General features: G+C 47.5%; 2 protein-coding genes across 8 annotated transcripts in view; one reads left to right on the top strand and one right to left on the bottom strand.

Moving 5' to 3' along the window:
• DHX8 (DEAH-box helicase 8) overlaps positions 1 to 4,551 on the top strand; it is a 24,762-nt gene extending 20,211 nt beyond the window's left edge. For both annotated transcript variants that reach the window (XM_069067566.1, XM_069067565.1), the window contains 2 exons: positions 126 to 305; positions 956 to 4,551. In XM_069067566.1, coding sequence (XP_068923667.1) covers positions 126 to 305; positions 956 to 1,175 — 400 coding nt within the window. In that variant the 3' untranslated portion in view covers positions 1,176 to 4,551. The remainder of the gene's footprint in view (positions 1 to 125; positions 306 to 955) is intronic.
• An 891-nt stretch (positions 4,552 to 5,442) lies between these two features.
• ETV4 (ETS variant transcription factor 4) overlaps positions 5,443 to 20,877 on the bottom strand; it is a 16,426-nt gene continuing 991 nt past the window's right edge. Inside the window, exons 3-12 of one of the 6 annotated variants that reach the window (XM_069067563.1) lie at positions 19,387 to 19,462; positions 14,071 to 14,124; positions 12,832 to 12,955; positions 12,090 to 12,248; positions 11,449 to 11,714; positions 9,808 to 9,882; positions 8,426 to 8,494; positions 8,066 to 8,238; positions 7,618 to 7,719; positions 5,443 to 6,584 (exon numbers count right to left, since the gene is read on the bottom strand). In XM_069067563.1, the coding sequence (XP_068923664.1) occupies positions 6,360 to 6,584; positions 7,618 to 7,719; positions 8,066 to 8,238; positions 8,426 to 8,494; positions 9,808 to 9,882; positions 11,449 to 11,714; positions 12,090 to 12,248; positions 12,832 to 12,955; positions 14,071 to 14,124; positions 19,387 to 19,462 (1,323 nt within the window). In that variant the 3' untranslated portion in view covers positions 5,443 to 6,359. Of the gene's footprint in view, positions 6,585 to 7,617; positions 7,720 to 8,065; positions 8,239 to 8,425; positions 8,495 to 9,807; positions 9,883 to 11,448; positions 11,715 to 12,089; positions 12,249 to 12,831; positions 12,959 to 14,070; positions 14,125 to 19,386; positions 19,531 to 20,877 lie in introns of all 6 variants that reach the window. The other 5 variants (XM_069067562.1, XM_069067561.1, XM_069067560.1 and 2 more) reach the window with 5 other exon arrangements.

The raw sequence follows: 20,877 nt of genomic DNA, 5'->3' as shown, positions 1-20,877 counted from the left end.
GTGTGTGTGTGTGTGTGTGTGTGTGTGTGTGTGTGTGTGTGTGTGTGCATGCGTGTGCCAGGCCAACCTCTAACAACAGACTGGTCCCATGTCTTTCTCCTATTTTCCTTTGTTCTGCTGCATAGGCATAAACTGGATGTGGTGTCCTGTGGCAAGGCTACAGTCCGTGTACAGAAAGCCATTTGCAGTGGTTTCTTCCGAAATGCTGCCAAGAAGGACCCACAGGAGGGCTATCGAACTTTGATTGACCAGCAGGTGGTCTACATCCATCCCTCCAGCGCTCTCTTCAATAGACAGCCAGAATGGTAGGCCAGCAGTACATAATGTAGGGCACTCAGATGGTGGAGGAGTCCCACCTCCATATTTCTGTGTATGAAAGGGCAAAGACTAGTGGGATCCCAGCACGATAGATGTGCTGCCTTCCATAGGAAGTCTCAGCTCCTCTCATTATTAACAGACAATCATGTGAGACCCCTGTACCTTCTGGATAAATTTTCCTTTAAATTTACAAAGCTAAAATATATGTGTTTCTGTGCTCTTTTCCAGCACTTCTTCTAGCCCTAATATTTCTAAGAGTATCAGAAACACAAGTTTGACCTCTACAGGTCTCAATAGGGGAATCACATTTTCTTCCAGTTCTTATTAGCCTAACTAATTTCTCTGAGGCTGTGGATCTCTGGGTATAGTCACATTGGGATGATTGTTGTAGTTCACCATTGATTGAGCTGCTAATTTGTAGGACGGACAAGGTCCTTTGGTTCATAAAAAAAGCCAAATTCCACCAGACCAAAGGTCTAGACGGCAGTGTCACATTAATGGTAAGCACAGCTTAGTGGAATAAGGAACAAAATAGAAACCCAGAGAGTGCCTGAATGGGGGGAGGTTTTGTAGGTATTGTTGTGGACCAGGGTCACATAACCCAGCAGTTTTGAGTCTTGTGCTTGTCTCTCCCTAGGGTGGTATACCATGAGCTGGTGCTGACCACCAAGGAGTACATGCGGGAGGTTACGACCATTGACCCTCGGTGGCTGGTGGAGTTTGCCCCAGCCTTCTTCAAGGTCTCGGACCCCACGAAACTCAGCAAGCAGAAGAAGCAGCAGAGGCTGGAGCCCCTGTACAACCGCTATGAGGAACCGAATGCTTGGAGGATCTCCCGTGCTTTCCGGCGTCGGTGACAAGGGAGCCATGGGCTGTAACACAGCGCTCAGTTTCAGGTCTCCACTATGGGACTAAGGCCTAGGATTCTAGTGACTTTTGTTTAAAATGCACCGCTGGGAGCACAGCTGTCCTTGGGTTGAGAGGCCCCAAAACCAAAGCAGGATATCCTGAACTTGACTCTCATTTTTTTCCTTGTGGTAAAAACCTCAGAAGACAGGAGTTCATCCTGGCCTTGAGGCATGTGCTGCCCCCTTGGCTGGGGCGAGCTCTGGGCCTGTAAAGGACAGGTATGCAGCACCTTTTTCTGCACAACTGGACCAGAGGAATTGTTACATTTCTGAACAGCTTGTGCTACAAGAGCCTCGGATCAGAGGACTGTGACATGCCAAGCACTCATGCCCACCCATCAGCCCAGCACTTTTTGAGGACTAGGGCACTGCCCTAGCTTTCCATCTACTCTTCAACCTGTTTCTTCAGGCTTAACCCTTTGGAATTTGGTATTTGTTTTTTTTTAAAATACACATGTATATTTTTTTCCCCTGTAGTTGTTTTCTTTTAGCTAAAATGTTAGTCTCTGTGCCAGTCTCTTGGGAAGAGGGAGATTTAGGATCTGCAGCTTGGGAGCACGTGGTAAAGGATCTCAAGCCCCCTTTTCCCCCTTCTGAGAACCAAAGCCCTTCACATGTGGGTTGGGCTTGGGCAGGACACACTTCAGGCTGGGAGTCTTGTCCTTCAGCACTGTCTCTAGCATGGTTCAGAGCTATAGGTTGCCCAGTGATTAACCACATCCATTCCACAGAGCGCTTCAGTCTTGGGATCTGAGTGATTACAGATGTTGAATGCAGAGGGTTTCCCCCCCTTCATGCAATGTGTAATGTGTCTTATTTCCTCTTTAAAAATGCTAGGTGACATCACAACTTTTTATTTTGTTTAATTTCTACCCCCATCACTCCCAAAACAGGCCTAGTATTCCTCCAGGAACTCTTGTGAATTTTAACAAAGAGGCTTTCTGTGGCAAAACAACACTTACGTATACACAAACACCTTGGAGATGGGTTGTGGATGCTCAACACCTGGGCTCCAGGTCCTTCTGAAGCAGGACCCTAATTTCCTTTTTCCTGGCTCACCTTTCCTAGGTCTTTGTGGGGTATGCCTCATCTAGGCTTGCTCTTTCTCCAACCCCAGAAGGGCAAGTGCTGCCCTGTTTGAATAGTGGGCAGCAGCAGAATGAGGCACTGCCATGGTGAAAGCTTTTGTGCTCAGGAGATGCTGGGGAAGAGAACAGGCTCCCCAAAAGCAGCCTTGTGTGAGGAAATCAGAGGCCCACGGTATGTCCTGACATGTCTATCTCCTGCTGTCCAAAACTTTGGGTGTTTGGAGATGTCACTGATCCTTATCTAGTTCTAAAGTCTCCACATTGGACTTCAAGTAGTCATTAGGCCATAATCTCTCAAATGAAAGCATCTCTCCCCTCGGTGTTGTTCTGTTTGTTGGCCGTGCCTCCTGATCTGACTTTGCTTGCCTTCTTGTCCAGTTAGGAAGGAGGACCAGGTTTCAGTGCAGTGTAAAGTTGGGGTCAGAGGTCTACGAACTGGTTTTATACTTTGTGACCTGGACAAGCTTATGACTTAACATCATTGGGCCTTATTCCTTTTCAGTTAAATGAAAAGATTAGACTTAGATGATCTCTAAAGTCCTTTTCCAGTCTTCTTTGCTGCTAACTTGTGGGGGAGCAGCTGTTACAATTAGGGAGTGTGACCTCATTAGTGTCCTTGTCTGACCCTTCTTTCTTGCTCACCTTTTTGTTGGCTCACTCTTAAGCTGCTGAACTCTTTTGAGCATCTCTGAAAATCTAGGCCACCTGCTGGGGCAGACTCCCTATTTAGCAATTGCTAAGGGCTGAGGCGGCAGGAATTACTTAGGGTGCTGGGGAAGTTCCCTTCTCTCCTCCACTAGATGCACCTTTTCCTTTTCTGTGTGAGGAGGTTAAATGTTTGAACCTGAAAGGTCCTGGAAGTTTGGACCTTGGAAAATCAAGAACATTGTGCTAGGTTCACTTTGGAATGGTCCAAAGAAAATCATTTAGAGGGCCTTAGGAACAGAGACCTTATGTTTTGTAAAGCTTGCAAAGTGAGGCCAAGAGGGACCTGGGGAGAGAGGAGGCTGGGCAAAGAGCAACACAGCTCGGCAACCTTCCTCCCTATCCTATTTCCCCCCAGATTCAGCAGTATGATGGAGGGCAAGTCAGATGTGTCCAGACAAAGCTGGAAGTGTACTCCTTTATTATCCTACCCGTGGTCATTGAGTACAGCTCCCACTTTTGCCAAGAAAAGTGCTACCCTGCTACAGGGGCAGTACAGACTTTCTGTTTCATCGGTGGGGGGGGGGGGGCAGTTTGTTTGGCCACCTACCAAGTCCAAAGACAGCTGACAGTGGTTTGGGTGGCCATGTAGAATGCCTCCTGGCCTCCAGCTCTGTGTGTGTTCCAGTTACCTCCTCTTAGAGAGCTTGGGTGAGACACAACCTTGTGGCCTTCTCACCCCTCGCCCACGCCGGGGCCCTGCTGAGTCTACAAGCCCTTCTGACCTTCCTCCAGGAAAGATCAACATGGATTGTGGAATCGGGGCCCATGAAGATTCCTTCCCGGGAGCTGCTTCCCCACCCTGTCAATTTCAGGACAGAGATGGTGCTCCCAGGAACAACTGCGGTCAAGACTGGACTGTGGCTCTTGCACAATGGGGTGCTTGTTTCCCTTCCCTCAGTTCGTTTTTTTCCCTGACATTGGGTGACGGCTGGGGAAAGGATATGGGTCTCATGCTGGGAGCTGGAATCTTCCTGGTTATGAAAGTCTATTATTCTCAGTGGCCCAGCAGGTAACCAAGCTTGGGAGTTTCCTACTCCTTTCATCTGATTTGTGTTGTGTATGCACGTTTCCTGCATATGCATGTGTATATTGGATCTCTGTGGGGTGTATATAGGGCTAAGGAATCCCTCGACCCACAGTAACCTTGCTTTGACCACCTTTGCTGTATGTATTTCCTCCCAGTGGATTTCCATTTATTTGGTCAAGCTTCTCAAAAGTTTAAGGATTAGAGCAATTGAAGAGCAGTGAACAATGGCTAATCCTACAATTAGCTTTTCAAGGGGCATCAATCCGAAATTTAATTCAGTCTATTAACTTTTTTCCTCTTGTCTTTCACTATCTGCCTGTCCCTGTAATATTTTTCCTTTCCCATTTTCTCCCTCTCCTTGGTGTAGCCTCTGGCCATAATGTGACATTGACGTATATTTTGATTATTTGTATGTTAAATGAAGTGTTATGTTCCTTGTCTGGAATTTTTTGGAAGCCTCTTTCCCCCTCAGAAATATAAAGTAAAACACATTTTTGACTCATGTGTGGCTCTTAACCTGACTTCTTCCCTTCCCCAAAGGAAAAAGGATTCCCTTTCCAATGTTATGTTGTTCCTAACAGAAGTGTGGGCCAAATCTGTGCCAGGCTACTGAATCACTTGGGATTTGGTTAACTAGCTTGCATTTCTGCTTTTCTTCATGCCTTCTTTGTCCCATGGGGTTGTAGTGGTTTGAAAATAGAGATTTATCTGGCGATCACCTGTTTTTGACTTCCTCTTTCCCCACCTCCCCAAACTAGGTCTGGCCTTAATCTCAGTTCTTCCTCCTGTCCTGAGTCCTCCCACCATCACACCCACCATAGCAACATCCCCTGTTTCAGTTACACACAGCTCAGGTATCCTACTCATCACTTCCCCTGTAGCTTCCCTCCTACCCATACTAAACTCAGCCCCAGGAGTCAGATTTCTTCCAAACTTGGAAGAGGAGAAAATTCTCCTCCCTGGAAGTACACATGTCTATTTCGTTGTCTTACCCAGCTCCTCACTGGCCCGACTTCCAGGGCATACTTTGGCTTCCCCCTCACATCCTGCTGCCCCCTGCCTCTTTCATCCCCAGCAAAAATGCAGTGATGACAAGCGGCCCGCTCAGCCTGCCTGGAAGTGGTGGGAGGAAACCCTGACTTGCTCCTTACCCTGGGAGAAGCTAGCAAGAGATAGGGATAAGTTGGTAGTGTACTTATGCATTTTGTGGGAGTGAACAAGAATGGGGGAGAAGGGAGAGGAAGAAAAGATCAATCAAAAGATTGCAGAAAACCAGAGCTACAAAGAAATACCTTGGAACCCCCAAATTTTGAGCAACCTTTATAGACTGCTTTATGTGTTTCTCTGAAACATTTATCCCCAGCCTCTCTCCAATCCATACCTTGGGAGAACAGGATTTGAACCTGGCCACATTGAGCACACAGACTGACGCCGCCTGGAGAAAAGAGGGGATATGGATATGGGGGAGAGGATAATATGTTCTCCTTGGAGTAGGGAACTCCAGCCCATCCTGAAACTATTCAGCCCAAGCCAGACCCCTCTAGCCTTCATTTCCTGAAAATTCAGGACAGAAACCCCTCCCTTAGGGAACAACAGGACCTTAGACCCTCTGGTGACCCAGCTGGAGTGAGTGTTTGCTGTCAGCCACCTGCAGGGAAAGGACAGCTAGCCAAGTTAGAAGGCAGTAATTTCCTTAGTTCAAAAAGCATTTTATTGACTCCAAGGAGACCCAGTGTAACCAAGAGGTTGGGGTGGGGCTAGGGAGCAGAAAGGTGATCTGGGGGTTTGGTCACTGGATAAGGGGGCATATCTAGGCCTTCTGCTTTTTTTCATGGGACCTGATGGGAGCTTTCTAAACTTCAAAAATCCACTGGGACTGGAGGTGGTAGGGAGTCAGTCCTCTTTCCCCTGACCTAGTTGGTAGGGGCAAACCTTGCTTGCTCTCTGTACTAGGGGAAAAGGGGGTGGGGTGGGCCTTTTAGAAGAAAATGGGGAGAGCCTGAGCTAAGCCCTCTGGGTAGCAGGGAAAAGTCAAAGAGCCTTGTACTCATGGACAAGATCTTTTCCCACCCTCTCCAGCCATTTGAGTGAGCACCACGAGAGGGTTTAATTTCATTTGGGGAAGTAAAGGGAGAAGGGATGACCAGGGCTAGGGAACTGCCCCCCAAAGTTTCCTGGAGTGTCAGAGAAGGGAATAAACAGTTCCTGCCAACACCAAAATTTATCCATATGTACAAAGAGGATGGTCATAGAACAGTGTCCCTTGCCCCCACCTGGGGGGTTTGTGGGTTCTTGGTGTGATGGCTGAGGCTAGTACGAGTAGCCACCCTTTGGCCCATAGGGCTGGACAGGCCCCCCAAGCTCTGGAAGATATGCAGGGCTGTCATCCAGGTGAGACAAGGGGACAGTGTCCTCCTCACTGACTGGCCGGTCAAATTCAGACTTGAGGGTTGGGCGCTGATTGTCCGGAAAGGCCAGAGAGAAGAGGGCCTCAGGCTCACACACAAACTTGTACACATAGCGTTCACCAGCCACCTGGGGGATGGGATGGAGAGGTTGGGATGATCCTATCCCCCCTGTCTCCAGGCAAGATGCCCCTTCCCCATTTTGAACAGAATTGCATGGAGCAGGTAGTGGGGATGGGGGAAGCCTTCTTGTGCTAAGAGATTTCCTGGGAAGTAACAAGACTACATCTATGCCGCTCCTAAGCTTCCCAACTCTGCGTTTTGCTCCATGCCCAACACAGCATTTCCTAAAAGCATCCTGAAATTCTGCAGGATGTGACCAGCAGTTCTATGAGAAAATACAGACATGTAAACTAGGGCTGGAAGTCATCTCCAAGGCTATTTAGTCCAATGCTCACTTTTTTACAGATTAGAAGAAAACTTGATGTCAGCAGCACAGGGAGGTATAGGTAGTGACTTGCCCCGAGTCAGCAAAGCTGACTTGAACCCAGGCCCTCTGACACCAGAGCTAGTGATCTTTTGGGGGCATAAGTCAGGGCCTTCCCTTCCTACGTTGCCCATGCGCTATCAATAGTTACCCTCCTAGGACGTTAACTACAACACTTTCTATTTATCAAAATTGCTTATTAGATAATAGCACCTGGGTGTGGGGAGGAGAGGTTAATGTAATTGCCTCTATTCCCCCTTCCCAGTATCTCTGTTTTCTCCATTATCCCAGCTTCATTCCCATCATTTCCATCAATATATTTAAAGCCCAAGTTTCCTGTGGCAAAAATAGCTTGGGAAACCTTGATCTAACCTCTCAATCTTACTGCCTTGACCAGTTCAGCTGTTGGGGGCAGGTGGGAGAGCAGGTTGCCAGATAAACTATTAACTCCACATTCTGCCCTGCCCTTCCCCCTCCTCCCCCACCCTCCATCAACTATTTCCTTGGGAGGGGGGTGTTAAGAATGTACACCCCCCTCACCCCAACACAACTTCCTTCCTCTCCTAAGCTTTTGATTTCATTCCATCTTCTCCCATGGGGCACTTTCCCTGGCACCACCACCCACCCCTCCCTCCCCCACTTGCCACCTCAGCCTTAGCTCTTTGGTGATCCCAACCTTCTGCATGATCCCCTTCTCATAATAGTAGCGAAGCGAACGGCTCAACTTGTCATAATTCATGGCTGGACGATTCTTCTGGATGCCCCAGAGCCGGGCGACCTGGGAGAGATGGGCAAATGAGTCAGTGGGGAGTGGGGGTGTGTGTCAGGAGGCCTCTGCTCTTAAAAGGGGCAGAAGGGGAGGAGGGGAAGAGGAGGTGGTCCAAGAAAAATGCTTGGCTTTGATTCATATAAGACGATCAGGCCTTGTAGCTAAGCATCAGCCAGCAGACACTCCTACCCTAACCCCCGTCCCCAGCGCTGGATAGAAAAGAGGTTACTGATTAAAGAAAAGGTGAATATTGAAGGAATATCTATTTCTTTACACCTCTGGACTTCTCAGCGCTCATGGTTAGTAAGGAGGGAAAAGGAAGCATCATGGTGGGAGGAGGAGGGAAGATGTTCACCTCTTCTGGCTCGATGAGCTTGAATTCCATCCCTCGGCCTGTCCAGGCAATGAAGTGGGCATTGGTCGGGTCGTCCAGCAGAGCAACCAAGAATTGCCAGAGTTGTAGGGAGCCTCGGCGCTGGTAGGGGGGCCCTTCCCGGAATGCCCCTAGACCCTCCTGTTTGATGTCCCCTGTGAAGAACAACATGGCAGCAGGGAGGGAGGTGAGGGGAGCCTTCCTAGGTTCTGAGACTCTCCCTTTCTGGAGGGAAAGGAGATGGAAATGCTCCTACATTGGAGCAGAGGAGCCTCAGACGGGGGACATAGATGTGGAGACTTTCCCCTGCCTCCCTGCTCCCACCCAGTCACCCTCTCTGACCTTCAAATTTCTCTGGGACCACACAGACATCCTCTGGGAAGGGCCGAAGAGACTTCTCAAAACCATAACCTAAGTGGGGATAGGGGAAAGAAAGAAGGTAGAGGACACACCTTAGAGATTTGGGGCTTGAGATGCCTCCAACCCATTTACAGGAGGAAGGCAGGGTGATAGAATAGATAAGAATGGAAAGGGAACTGGCTCTTGGGTCAGTGACCTTGGGTTCAAATGCCACCTCTGATATTTACAGTTTATTATCCCTGGAGCATGTTTGACCACTTTAGCTCTTTCATTTGTAAAGGTGACATAGTGTGGGGTGGCCAGGTAGCACAGCGAGTAAGAGCACCAGCCCCAGTGTCGGGATGACCTGGGGGATCGAATCCGGGCTCAGACACTTAGCATCGACCCAGAAACACCTGGCTGTGTAACCTTGAGCAAGTTACTTAACCCCAATTGCTTAAAAAAAAGAAAAGGTGACACAGTGGATAGAATACTGGGCCTGGGTCAGGAAGACATGAGTTCAAATCCAGCCTTAGATACTTAATAGCTATGTGGCCCTGGCCAAGTCACTTAACCTTTGCCTCAGTTCCTTCATTTGTAAAATGGAGATAATAGCACCTACCTTCCCAGGATTGTTGTGAGGATCAAACAATAACTGTAAAGGATTTAGCACAGTGCCTGGCACATAGTGCCATATAAATGTTAGCTGTTATTATGATCATTATTGTTATAAAGGAGTTGGACTAGATGGCCCTGGTTTTTTCCCCCCAGCTTTAAATCTATAATCCTATAAATGCTGATTGTGAGATACTGGAGGGAGAGAGAGAGACAGAGTGAAAGACGGAGAGACAAAGAGGTAGACAGAGAGAAATGCGATGCCGAAGAGCAAACACCTCAGACTGAGACATCACTGTGGCTTTGAAGCCCAGAGAATACTGGATCTGGAATCATTCTGACCTGGGTTAAAATCCTGGGTCTGGTGTTTGCTGCCTCTGAGCCTCAGATACTTTAATAATGCCGATGATGATGACTATAATAACAACTGGCTTTTACTTGTGCTTTGAGGCTTTACAAATATTATCTTACTTGATCCTCATGGCAACCTTGGGGGGTAGGGGCTGTTATTTTCCCCATTTTACAGACGAGGAAAATTGAGGTACAGGGGTGAAGTAACTTGCCCAGAGTCACACAGCTAGGAAGAGGCTGAGACTGGATTTGACTTTCTGGCTCTGGGTCCAGACTGGCACCCTAAGCTATAAAAACGACAGGAGTTGTAACTGGGGAGGTTGGTGCCAGATCTCCTAATGGCTTCTTCCATCTCTGGTATTTCAGGATCCTGGTTGCTGGTATGATGGTGGGAGAAAGGTTGGGGCCATCGGCCTTACCCATGGTTCCATCACCTGGGGAGGGGCCAGGGAAGCCGTCTGCATGTAGGTACATAGATTGACACCCAGGGACGTCTGTGGAGGAGGGAAGAAAACACCCATGTCAAGGAAGCCTGGGGGGTGAGGGATGGGCTGGGGAAGCAGCCCCTTGCCATTCAGGAAATCTTTCCTGATTTCTACCCTGCATGCTGCCCCTTATCCTTCTGTGCTTGCTGCCTCCCATAACCACCACCCAGAGAGGATGTCAGTTATTGGGGTGCCCAATTTCTGTGCAGTCTCTGCTCTGCACAGCCCTGGGACAGTGAGCGGAGGGCAGCTGTAGCCTGGAGATGATGCAGTGCTGCTGAGTCGGGTTTTCCCTCTATTTGAAAGGAGGCCAGGATAATTCCAACCCCAGAGGAAGCCTCTGGGAGCGGCTATTTCCTGTTTATAGAGGGGGAGGGAGGATTGGGAGAGCATGAATGAGGACCAGCAGCTCCCAGAGAAAAGGAGTATCTCCTGTGGGGTGGGGGAGGGGGTTCCTAGGAAGGGGCAGATGTGGGGTAGATCAAGTTCCCAAGTGGACTTTTGCTCCTTCCCCATTCTGCCGGGAGGGGTGGCCAGCTTTCTGTCTCAATGGCTTGGGAGACAACAGCCTGGAACCTTGATTCCATTGGTCCGATCCCCCTGAATTTACAACCCACAGGGTGAGGGTTGGGGGAAGGGGTCCTCCTCCACCCCCCCCCCCCTTCAGGCGTCAGGCTTCCCCCCACCCAGAGGGTGATTGGATGGAAGGAGACAGTTCCGGGACTATTCCTCCCCTCATTCTCACCTATGAGTGAAGAGCTGGAGGAGAAATTTGACACCTCAGGGAGTGGGGAAAGGAGGGGTGGTGGAGGGCTCATTCATGCCTCCATTTTGTGAATGGAATTCCTGACTCCATTCAGAGGGAGCTGCAGGGGGAGGGGCCGTGAGTTCAAGGGCATGTAACCTGATCCCCTTCCACTCCAGCAGTGTTTGAAGGTCAGTGGCATGAGCTGTGCCCGCCTGCCAGCCCGCCACCCTTTCCTCCTGCTCTGCCTCCATCCAGGCTTCCTTCTTAGCTTTACGAGAGAGGAACCCTTCTCTCAAAAGAAGTGTCTTGGTTTAGCGTGTATATACATGTACACAGACACACAGTACATATGCTGTATAGACTGATATATTATATGTATGTATAGGTGCATGCATGCAAACAATTCTCTCCTTCCCTCCTCTAAAGTGTGAAAATCAGGATTGCAGCAGGAAATTTCCTTGGGCTGAATCAACTCTAATGGTTACTTTAGGGTCATTAGCAACCCCCCCCCTAGTTCTCTAAATCCTGAGATTATCCATTCATTTTTCTTAACCAAACCCAATCTTGCTGATAAACCCAGGCCCCAGACTGGTTAAAATAAAAAAAAAAAATTATCAGAGGCCCAGAGGGCAGAATGCTGAATGTTTCTTTTCCTGGACCCTTGTGGACTTAACTGCAAGGCAAGGTCAGCTTACTTTTCTGTGCCCCTTCCCTCCAAACCATGGCCACTATCCCCTCCCACTTTATGCCCCGCCTCCACAAATCTTCCCTAACACCTAGACTTTCTTTTCCACCTTCACACATCCCCTTCCCCTCACTCCTCTTACCTGAATCATAGGCGAAGTCTGTCTGCTCCTGCTTGATCACCACCCCCGCCCCTGGGTACCTGTGCCCACCGCTGCTGCTGCTGCCCCAGCCCCCACCCGCCTGCTCATACAGGGGGTCGTGGTATTCCCGTTTGAAGTTCTGTTGGGGATAAGGCAGGCAGGGCTCCGACAGCTGGGGCTGGTAGGAGGCTGCAGGGGGCTCCCGGACCCCACCTTGGGAGGATGTTAAGGAGTGGCATAGCTCTGGGGGCTGCTGGAAAATGGAGCTGGATGGAGGTTGAGTGGGACATGGGAGGAGGAGAGAGGAGAGAAAAGATAATGTTAGCTGGTCCCCTCCCTTCTCTTATTCTTTTTCCTCTGCAGGGGGGTTTCCTCAAAAGCTGGGGAACTGGGTTAGGTTGGAGTGGAAGTACAGGTCTCCCTTGCTCCATACCTCTTCCTCTCTACCTTGGATCATAAGAATTCCAGATTTAGAGCTGGGAAGAATCTTAGAAATCACTGAGTATAACCCCTCCATTTTACAGATGAATTCTATCCACTGTACCACACTGCCTGGGGAAAGGCAGCCAGGTGGAGGCTTGAGGGAGAGGAACCCCTTGAAAGCTGGGACTGTGGGCCCCCAAACCAAGTCTTCTACTCACCTATGCTCCAAGATGAACCCATGGCTAGGGTTGGGTGGGGCTGCCCCTGGGGGTCTCAAGAAATTCCGTTCTGCCCGGGGAAAGTGCTGCAGAGGGGACTGTCCTGGGGCACTGTGTGTGGGAGACTTGATGGCCACTTGTCTGGGGGTGTCATAGGCACTAGGGACAGGCAGACATGGACGAGAGAGAAGGGAGGTTTGGTGAGCTTTCCTGGGCATAGCCCTTTACAATCTCAACCTGCCACTTTTCAAACCTTAAAGAGCTCTCCAAGTATAAATTATTATCATTATGTCATTCTCAGCTCCATCTCCCTCCTCCCCCTTACATTCACACACTCCCCAGGGATAGTGAGGTCACAGCCCCACATTATATGGAGGGATGGGAGGAGAAAGGCTGCTGAATGAGGAGTTTAAAATATCAAGACCCTCTGTCTCTGCTGTGGCTAAAATGCTCCTTTAATCCAATGTGTCCTAGTTTAGTTCATCTTCCCATCTAACCCCTCCCCTTCTACTAAGGTAGGTATTGGGGGAGCCCAGACTGATTAGATGAGGTTCTTTCTCATGAGGGAAGATGATACCCCTCCTCCCCAGTCCCCAACAAATAATTTTCATAGCTCATATTTCCGACAGCAGGGCAGTCCTTCCAGGTGTCTGACTTTCATTTCTCTCGCTGTAATTCCCAATCTGGAGGTTTCCATAATTCTCATCTCCACATCCCTCTCTATCCCCAGCCTGGGACTCACCTGGTATAAAGGCACTGCTCACCATGGTGGTAAGAGAGCGGCGGCTTTCGGCTGCAGGACAGGGTCGGGTCTGTACGAGGGCTCTGTGGTTCTTTCTTGATCTTGGTGGTGGGACTGTGGAAAGCTACTGAATGGGGAAGGGATTGGAATTGGCAAAGCAGGATCAGACAGCAGTTAGCCTCCTGGTTTCCCTCCCCCCATTTTTTTATATGTCCTGCACTCTTCCTCCCTCTCTGAGACTTAGCTATCTGGGATAAGCCAGTTTACCTCTCTGAGCCTCAGTTTCCTTATCTGTAAAAAAAAAACAACAAACATACAGAGGGGCAGGGAACCTGTACTACACTATTATCCTCTTTCAGCTCTAACATTCTACGACTGAAGCCAAAACATCAGTTAATATTGCTATGCATATATTCCGAGTAACATGTAAATAAGCCATGCTGGAGTGCACAGCTGGACATCGTCGCTAATGGTAGACATTAGCCAGAGACGATGCCTAAAGTTAGACAATATTCAACATAAAACCAAACTCCAGAGAACTTGTGCAAACAAATCTGTAATTTTATAAATCATATTCATGCTGGCTCACTTAAGGCATTAAACTATTTATACCTTAAGCTGGGTGGAAGGAAGGCTTTTCTTGTGTTACACTTGAACAATGAATGAACCTCCTAGAACCTCAGACTAATGTTTGCTCTTGGTTTAGGGCTCACTAGTAGCTTGAACATTATACCTACCATACTCTCGATTATCTGTGGATAATGGCCTCCTTTCCTCCACTGCTCAGCTGGGTTCTGAGCATTCAGTGAATGGAGGCAGAAAAGAGGGGAATGTATAGGGATTTTATTATATTCTGGAGCCAAATACTATTTCATATTATATGCTGTTGGGGGTGAACTTTTCCTTTTCCATTCTCCTTGAGAATAAGGACCCTTTATGTGTCTTTGTATCCCCAACACAGGACATGAGAAATAAATAAAGCACTTGAGAAATGCTTATTGTTTCATTGTTGATCTTATAGAATTAGTGTTTCCCCAGAGCTTCAAGTATCTTTGACTGGTGGTCAGAACCTGGCTGTTGCTCCAGTCTTTGTTTATAATTCAAAAATGGGGATCCCTCCCCTACCCACACTTAATCAGGGAAAAAGGGAAAATGGATATTGGTCTGATGTGTATGTGAACTTCCCTTGGTTTATTCCTTCCTCTCCAACTCCCTCACAAACAGGGCCCACAAACTCACAGTTTTCAGAATGGAAATCTGGCACAAATTGCTCGTCACTGTCGGGAACCTGAGCTGCAAGGAGAGAAGGTTTTGGAATGAGCTTGGAGCTCCCATGAGAGCCCAGGGTCAGGGGTGGGGAGATGATGGAAGGGTGACCAGATCTGTCTCTTTCATCCAAAGAGGGCCTTGCAGATTAGTAGCAGCCCGGGGTAGAGGAGATGCATCTCCAACTGACAAAGGGGAATGCCTCATGTCCTACGACCCTGACACCACTCAGCCCCTCTGCCCCCTCCTCTTCTCAGGAGAAGACTCTATTGTTGATAAAACATTCCCAGAACCTGTCTGAGGAGATTCCAGTGTCTTTTCCTACATGATTTATTTTAATTCCCTCCTTTCACCTCCTCCCCTGAAGTTGAAACAGCCCGACTTCTCTCCTTTTTCCTAACTCAGACTTTACAGGAGTCATAGATGGGGAGAATGGGGAATGGGGACATTACCCGTGTACTTAGTGGCTAGTGTAGGGAGCAACAGGGGAGAATTATGGGATGAAGGAGTACTGGGGTTTCCAAGGTGGGGGAGGGCAGGGTGCCTTAGGCCTTTTATCTGCTGCTGTGTCAGGGTGTGGAGGGGACCTGGCTGGAGTTTCTAAGAGTCTTAAGAGCTTGGAAGACTGACAAGTTGGCACAAGCTTTAAGGGTGTGAGGATGGGGTATGGGGGGGGGGGGGGGGTTCAGCTGTAGGGAATTTGGAGCAGAAGGATAGGAGTAGAGTGGGTGGAAACCAATCTATTCTGTGGAGAACAGAAAGCAGAGCCCCATCCTCCTGAATCTAGGCCTCCCAGGTAGAATGCAGTGGGGAGGCTGCTGGGTAAATGAATGGAGGAAAAGAATGTTCTGATTCTCCAGGGAGGGGGCATGGGGTTGGAGATAGGGGGTAGTATGACCCTGCAACTGTTGTCTAATGGATCCAGCAACATTTCTTTCCTGAGAGACTAAGAAATGGAAAAGGCCTATTCTGTCTAATAGGCAAGGGTTGAAGCTGGATAAGATAGCCTTTGGTCCAGTTGGAGTCAAGATGGCCCCTGGGCTCAGGCCATTGGAATGTAGATGCCCACACTAGCCTGGAAGGTGCTAAGAGCTGGAATTCTAAAGCCAGGGGACTAGTGGACCTCTAAAGATCCAAACAATCCCTACCCATTCTCCCAGTCCTGGACTGAACACTACAGTAGTTTCTTTGTACTATTATAGATGTTTCTTAAGTGAGAACATACAGAACAGAAAAATTAGGGGATAATTATTTACTTATATATAAATTATTATATATACTATTTATTATATAAATTACACATAGTTATTTATTTTTATATTAAAAAATTAATTATCCACCAAGCTCTTTTAAAGTGCAGAGATGCCCAATACATTCAGTTTACAGACTCATGGGCTACCCAAAAAGAGGGAAAGTGTATAGACCCACCCATCACAAAGGAAAAAGTAAAATAATTCAGAAATGACTACAGTAATCAGTGTAAAAATAAGAGCAGACCCTGGAATCTGGGTTCAGATTCTGCCTCCGATACTACTTGCATAAATATCAAATGACATCTATAAAAGGCTGGGAACACAGTGCCTGGAACATAGTAGTCACTTAATAAATGCTTGTTCCCTTCCTCCCTCTTCTTTGTGTGACCTTGGGCCAGTCACTTAATTTCCTTGGGACTTTGTCTTCATCTGTAAAATGGGGGGTAGGGTGATTTCAATGGCTTCTGAGGTCTCCTTTATCTTTGCTCCCTATGATTCTAAAAGTCCATTCCTAGAAGACAGATGCATACAGATTTTTAGGAATGGGTCTATTGAATTAAGGGCACTTAAGACACCTCAGGATCTTATGGATTCAAAACTACATGGTCCAGTCATGAGTGCTATCTGTTCTGGTGGAACATCCCTTATTCTCTTTCCCATTCCACTCCCATCTTGGCCCACTCCAAACTCAAATGGGGATGATGGCCATGGCTATGTAGAGAAGGGCGATAGGATACAGGGTGAAGAAAATCACTCCCCCTCTCCCCTGCCCACTTAGGCAAGGAGGGTCTCTAGAGAGGGAGGGAGTGGAGGCACAAGTCTTAGAGAAAGGTGACGCACTCAAGGCCCCCACGGGGCCTCATTAAACAGCTGTTTCCATTGAGGTAATGGGGCCAAGGCTGCCCTTGTTGACGTCACCCCCTCTATTATCCCATTAAAAGTGATGCTAACTTGAATCCAAAGCCCATACTGCAGCACTCCATAGGTCCTATCATCCTTTTCTTTGCTTCATACTCAGGTTTTAAAGAGCTGTGCCTGATACCGTCCTATGAAAGTCACCAGTGGAGGAATTCTATTTAAATCTTGTCCTAGTCTTGTCTGGGCAGCTAGATGGCACGGTGGATAGAGTACTGGGCCTGGATTCAGGAAGACCCATTTTCCTGAGTTCAAATCTGGCCTCAGATACTTCCTAGCTGTGTGACCCTGGGCAAGTCACTTCACCCTATTTGCCTCAATGTTCTCATCTGAAAAATGAGCTGGAGAAGGAAATGGCAAGCTGCTCCAGTAGCTTTGCCAAAAAAAACCAAACAAACAAAAAACAAACCCAAATGGGGTCACAGAGAATCAAACATGACTGAAAACAACCAAACAACAACTAGTCCTGGTTAAGTCACTAATTGTGTAAGCAAGCCTCTTCCCTTCTCTGGGCCTCAGGTTCCCCCTCTGTGGGGCCAGAATAGATTACTTTATAATTCCTTCTAGCCTTAATATCCTAGGTTTCTAGGAATACTAGCCTCCTCTCAAAAAAGGTTTAATTCTTTTAAAAGAAATCAATGAATCTACAGTTCTAGCAAGGCAAAACAAGACAAGAAACAGTAATACTGCAGGGAGTCCTTCATTGCTTGGCTTCCCACTCCCCAAGCCCTACATGATCCTGTCTATACCTCCATACCTAAGGAGAGCTAGGAGTCTCAGTGGACAGAGAGGCAGGAACCTCTGAACTCAATTGCTGCCTGGGACACTTAACTTCCTTCAGCCTGTTTCCTCATCTGTAAAAATAGGGATAAAAAAAGCATGTGCCTACTAGGGTTGTTATGAGGATCAAATATTGAAAAGAACTTTGTAAACCTTCAAGTGCTATGCTACCTATCATCATCAATTATTATTCCTGTCACTGGAACAAAAGGTTCAGGTGGGAGTGAGGGATGGGGGATGGGGGATGGGTTTGTTCACCGGCAGATTTACAGAGTGATCAGATAGGGCAATAACAATGACATGGAGACTTCCTTTCCTGGAGAGCAAAGGCATTCTCTTCAATGACCACTTTTGGTCTTGAGATCACAGTGATTTATTTGTTTTATTCATTTGACTGAATTCTGACTTCCCTGTCCTATTTCAACCAGATACCAAACTCTCCATAACAGATAAATGAGAGGGATATGGGGATATACTTGATGGCTCTTGAGCTATGATCCCATAAGGCCTCTTCCAGGTCTAAATACTATGCTCTTATGACTTCCTCTGAGCAGTGAGAACTGCCAAGCTAGGAAGAGATCTGAAGAAACTTTTTTGTTTCCTGTCTCAGTCAATTATTAGCTGTGTGACCGTAGGCAAGTCATTTCTCTTTGGGCTTTACTATAATATGAAGGAGTTGGATTAAATAACCTCCAAGGTCCCTCCATGCTCTAATGTTCTTCAAGTCTTATGCAATTCAGGAAACCATTGTGGAAATGGGGAAAAGTTAGAAGGATAAGGGGATATGGAAAGATGCTTGACAGAGATTCATGGAAGATCTCCCAGCCCATGATCTGGAAGGGTTAAATCATCTTGAAGGTAAAAAAAGTTAGCTATTCATCCACATAGTTAGCTCCCCTGTACTTTCTTCCTATCTCCATATCACAGTACCATTTTATCTGTTGGAAATATGGAGGGGTCTCATTGCAAACACCTTGACTTCTGTGCCTATCCTCTCCTGGATCTCTCAGGATCCTTCCCATCTCTAAGCCCCAGCAATAGAGCTCCAACGGGACAGTGGGGAGAAAGGAAGCAAGCAGAGCCCCCTTTCCAAAATCTTTGCCCTATAACACAGCTACTTGTCTTATCTCACTACCCTCAGCAGCCCTCATCTAGGTTTTCAGGAACTCATCTTCTGAGTATGACTCATACATATACTTGCACACCCCAAATACCAGCCTCTGTTCTACAGGAAACCATCTTTCCTTAAATTGGGGGTGGGGAATACAATCCCTAATCATACTATGTGAGAGGGCCAACGAGTAAAACTAAGGGGCTCAGGTAAAGACTAGGGGGGAGGATGGGGAATAAATTGAGTGTATGTGTACACACAGTATATCCTAAGAAACAACTACATGTATAAACATGTGTACAGATACATGTACACACAGATGAAGATATAAATCCATTCCCGCACATACAAACATTCCTTAATTTCTTTGGTTAACTCTTGCTACAACAATTATAAACAACACAGAACCTGAATCAGGGCACACATGTATACCCATAGGCCAAGGAAAGCAAAGCGGTTCATGTAGATCCCAGTACAGAGGGCTTGAATCAAAGGACACGCGAAGCCGTATGAAATATTTTCATTTCCACCAAAAGGAATCCCAAGTTCATTTACTACCTAATGCTGGCTGCTGAAAGCCTCAGAAGAGAAACCTTATCTAGTACTGGTCAGCTCCCTCATCCCCCACCAGCCAAATGATCCCTCAAAATCTGACCCAACTTCAGCGTTCCTCCTGCACTCTCCTCTTCCAACATCTCAATGAAGCCCTGGCATCCACCCTAAAAATGGAGGTCCTTTCCAACCCTGCTCAAGGGAAGGCTCCACAAAACCATGGCTTTTGAGTCTTGGTCATTATTTTCCTGTTTAGGAACACTAGACACACCCTGCAACAAACATCTCTACGATGTCAGTCCCTTCACCTCAGTGGCCCATCAGACCAAGAGCTCCCTTTCCTTTGCCCACCTCTTGGTACCCTGGCCCTGGCACGGCAGTGGTGTTAGGAAGCCACTCCGCACAGATTATACTGCAGAACACCCCTCAGCAGAAATGTGTGGACTCTGCCCCTGGAGGGTTGAGGTAAAGTAGACTCCTAATCTGCTAGGAAGAAACAGGGGTGGGGGAGGTAGGATGGCTTATCACCCCACATTTGGCCCTGGGTTCCCTACAATCACCAATTTCCAAAGGAGCTACTCTTGCCCATCCTCCCCACCACACCCTTCAAGCTTCAGCCTCCCTCCCCACATATACACACCGTCTCAGGGCCCCCCTGTGCTAATAGGGGAGACTGACCTTGTGGGAGGAGGCAGTAGAGAAGGCCAGGATGGTGACTTGACGGCAGAGGGGGACATGGCCCCGGCAGCTGCATCTGTCTCCGCAGAGAGAGTGTGAGTAAGCGGCCTCAGCATCCCCACCTCAGGCCCCTTCCATCTCCAGCTGGGAATCGGAGCCGCTCCCTCAGAAGGGAAAGGGAACCAGGGAGATCCCAGTTCCCCTCCCCCCTGCTTCTTATACTTCCCTCCCCCTCTCTGGCCATACACTGTCCACCCACTGGATCTGAATGTACCAGGGCTTCAGGGTAGCAGAATGAACATTATCCACAGGAGCACAGAGACATGTATGTACATATATGCTCCTTGGGACCGCAACTTGTAAGTACCCCTAAACCCTTCTGTCAAGGGCTGAGGCTTCCTCTATATGAAGGGACAGGGAGACATTTCCTTCTCTCTTCACCCCTAAACCTAGGCCACACATGAGACTAGCTGATGCCAGAGTCAACTCAGAGCCCAATCTTCCTTGTTACAACATCGTGGGGGGCTGCCCACTTTAGGGTCACAGAAATTGGGGACTTTTAGGCTGGCAAACCAGAGGGATTTCAAACTATGAAAAATGAATGAAATGAAGAAAATGGAAACCCCGAAAATTCTGTGGCAGTGACAACATGGCCCTGCTATTTTGCCACTTTAGGTCTTAGCCCAGGAACCCCCGGAATGAAGGTGATAGGAACAGAGGGATACGATTAGTCTGTAGTTGTAATTCTGACAGTGAGCGATCTACTTAGCCTACGTTTGAGGTTAGGAGAAAGTCTTACTTACACAATACCCCCAAATATTCCTAAAGTCCCAGTTATCTAACCAAAAGTTCTTTCCAACTTGCCACAAGGTTCTCCTGCAGTTTGGAACCTCTAAAATATTATTTAAGATCCCAGAAGTTGAGAAGTAGTAGGAAGATGAATTAGAGAAATCTGTTGTGTTTCTAGATCACCAAGATGTTAAAAAGAAATGAACTTCAAATGGAATGTTAATCCTTCCAACCTCGGCCAAAGAAAGTGTTTACAAACAAAACCACTAAATTTCACCAATTTTATCAGAAACAAATCTATGAAAATATACCAATCGGAATGAGATGATCTCAAAGATCCCATCCACCTCTAAATCCAATATTCTCAGATTATCCCTTCCAAAATGCCCTAGGTGAAATACATCAACCAACCACACCCAAATCTAGATTCTACCCCAATCAAATACATCTTCTGACCTTAACGCAATACATCCATCAAAGTCACCAAACCCTCCAGTCTCTGGTTGGAAGAATATCACTTAGAAGTTGGAGAGGATAGAGAGGAAAAAGGGCAGAAATATTTGATTTATGACCAAGGAAATTTAGGAACAGATTAGAAAAAAAATCATTTCAACTTTTTTCTTCTTTTGTCTTACATACTGAATAGCTGATTGTCTAGTGGGGTGGGGGAGGGGGTAGGAAGAATCAATGTTTTGGAAACTC

This window comes from Petaurus breviceps, unplaced genomic scaffold, assembly GCF_028583685.1.
Source record: "Petaurus breviceps papuanus isolate PSGF00001 unplaced genomic scaffold, PetGlider_PUasm1.0 90750, whole genome shotgun sequence".
Lineage (NCBI taxonomy): Eukaryota > Metazoa > Chordata > Mammalia > Diprotodontia > Petauridae > Petaurus > Petaurus breviceps.
Note: the sequence above shows the minus strand (reverse complement) of the source record. Positions and strands in the feature narration are given on the sequence as shown.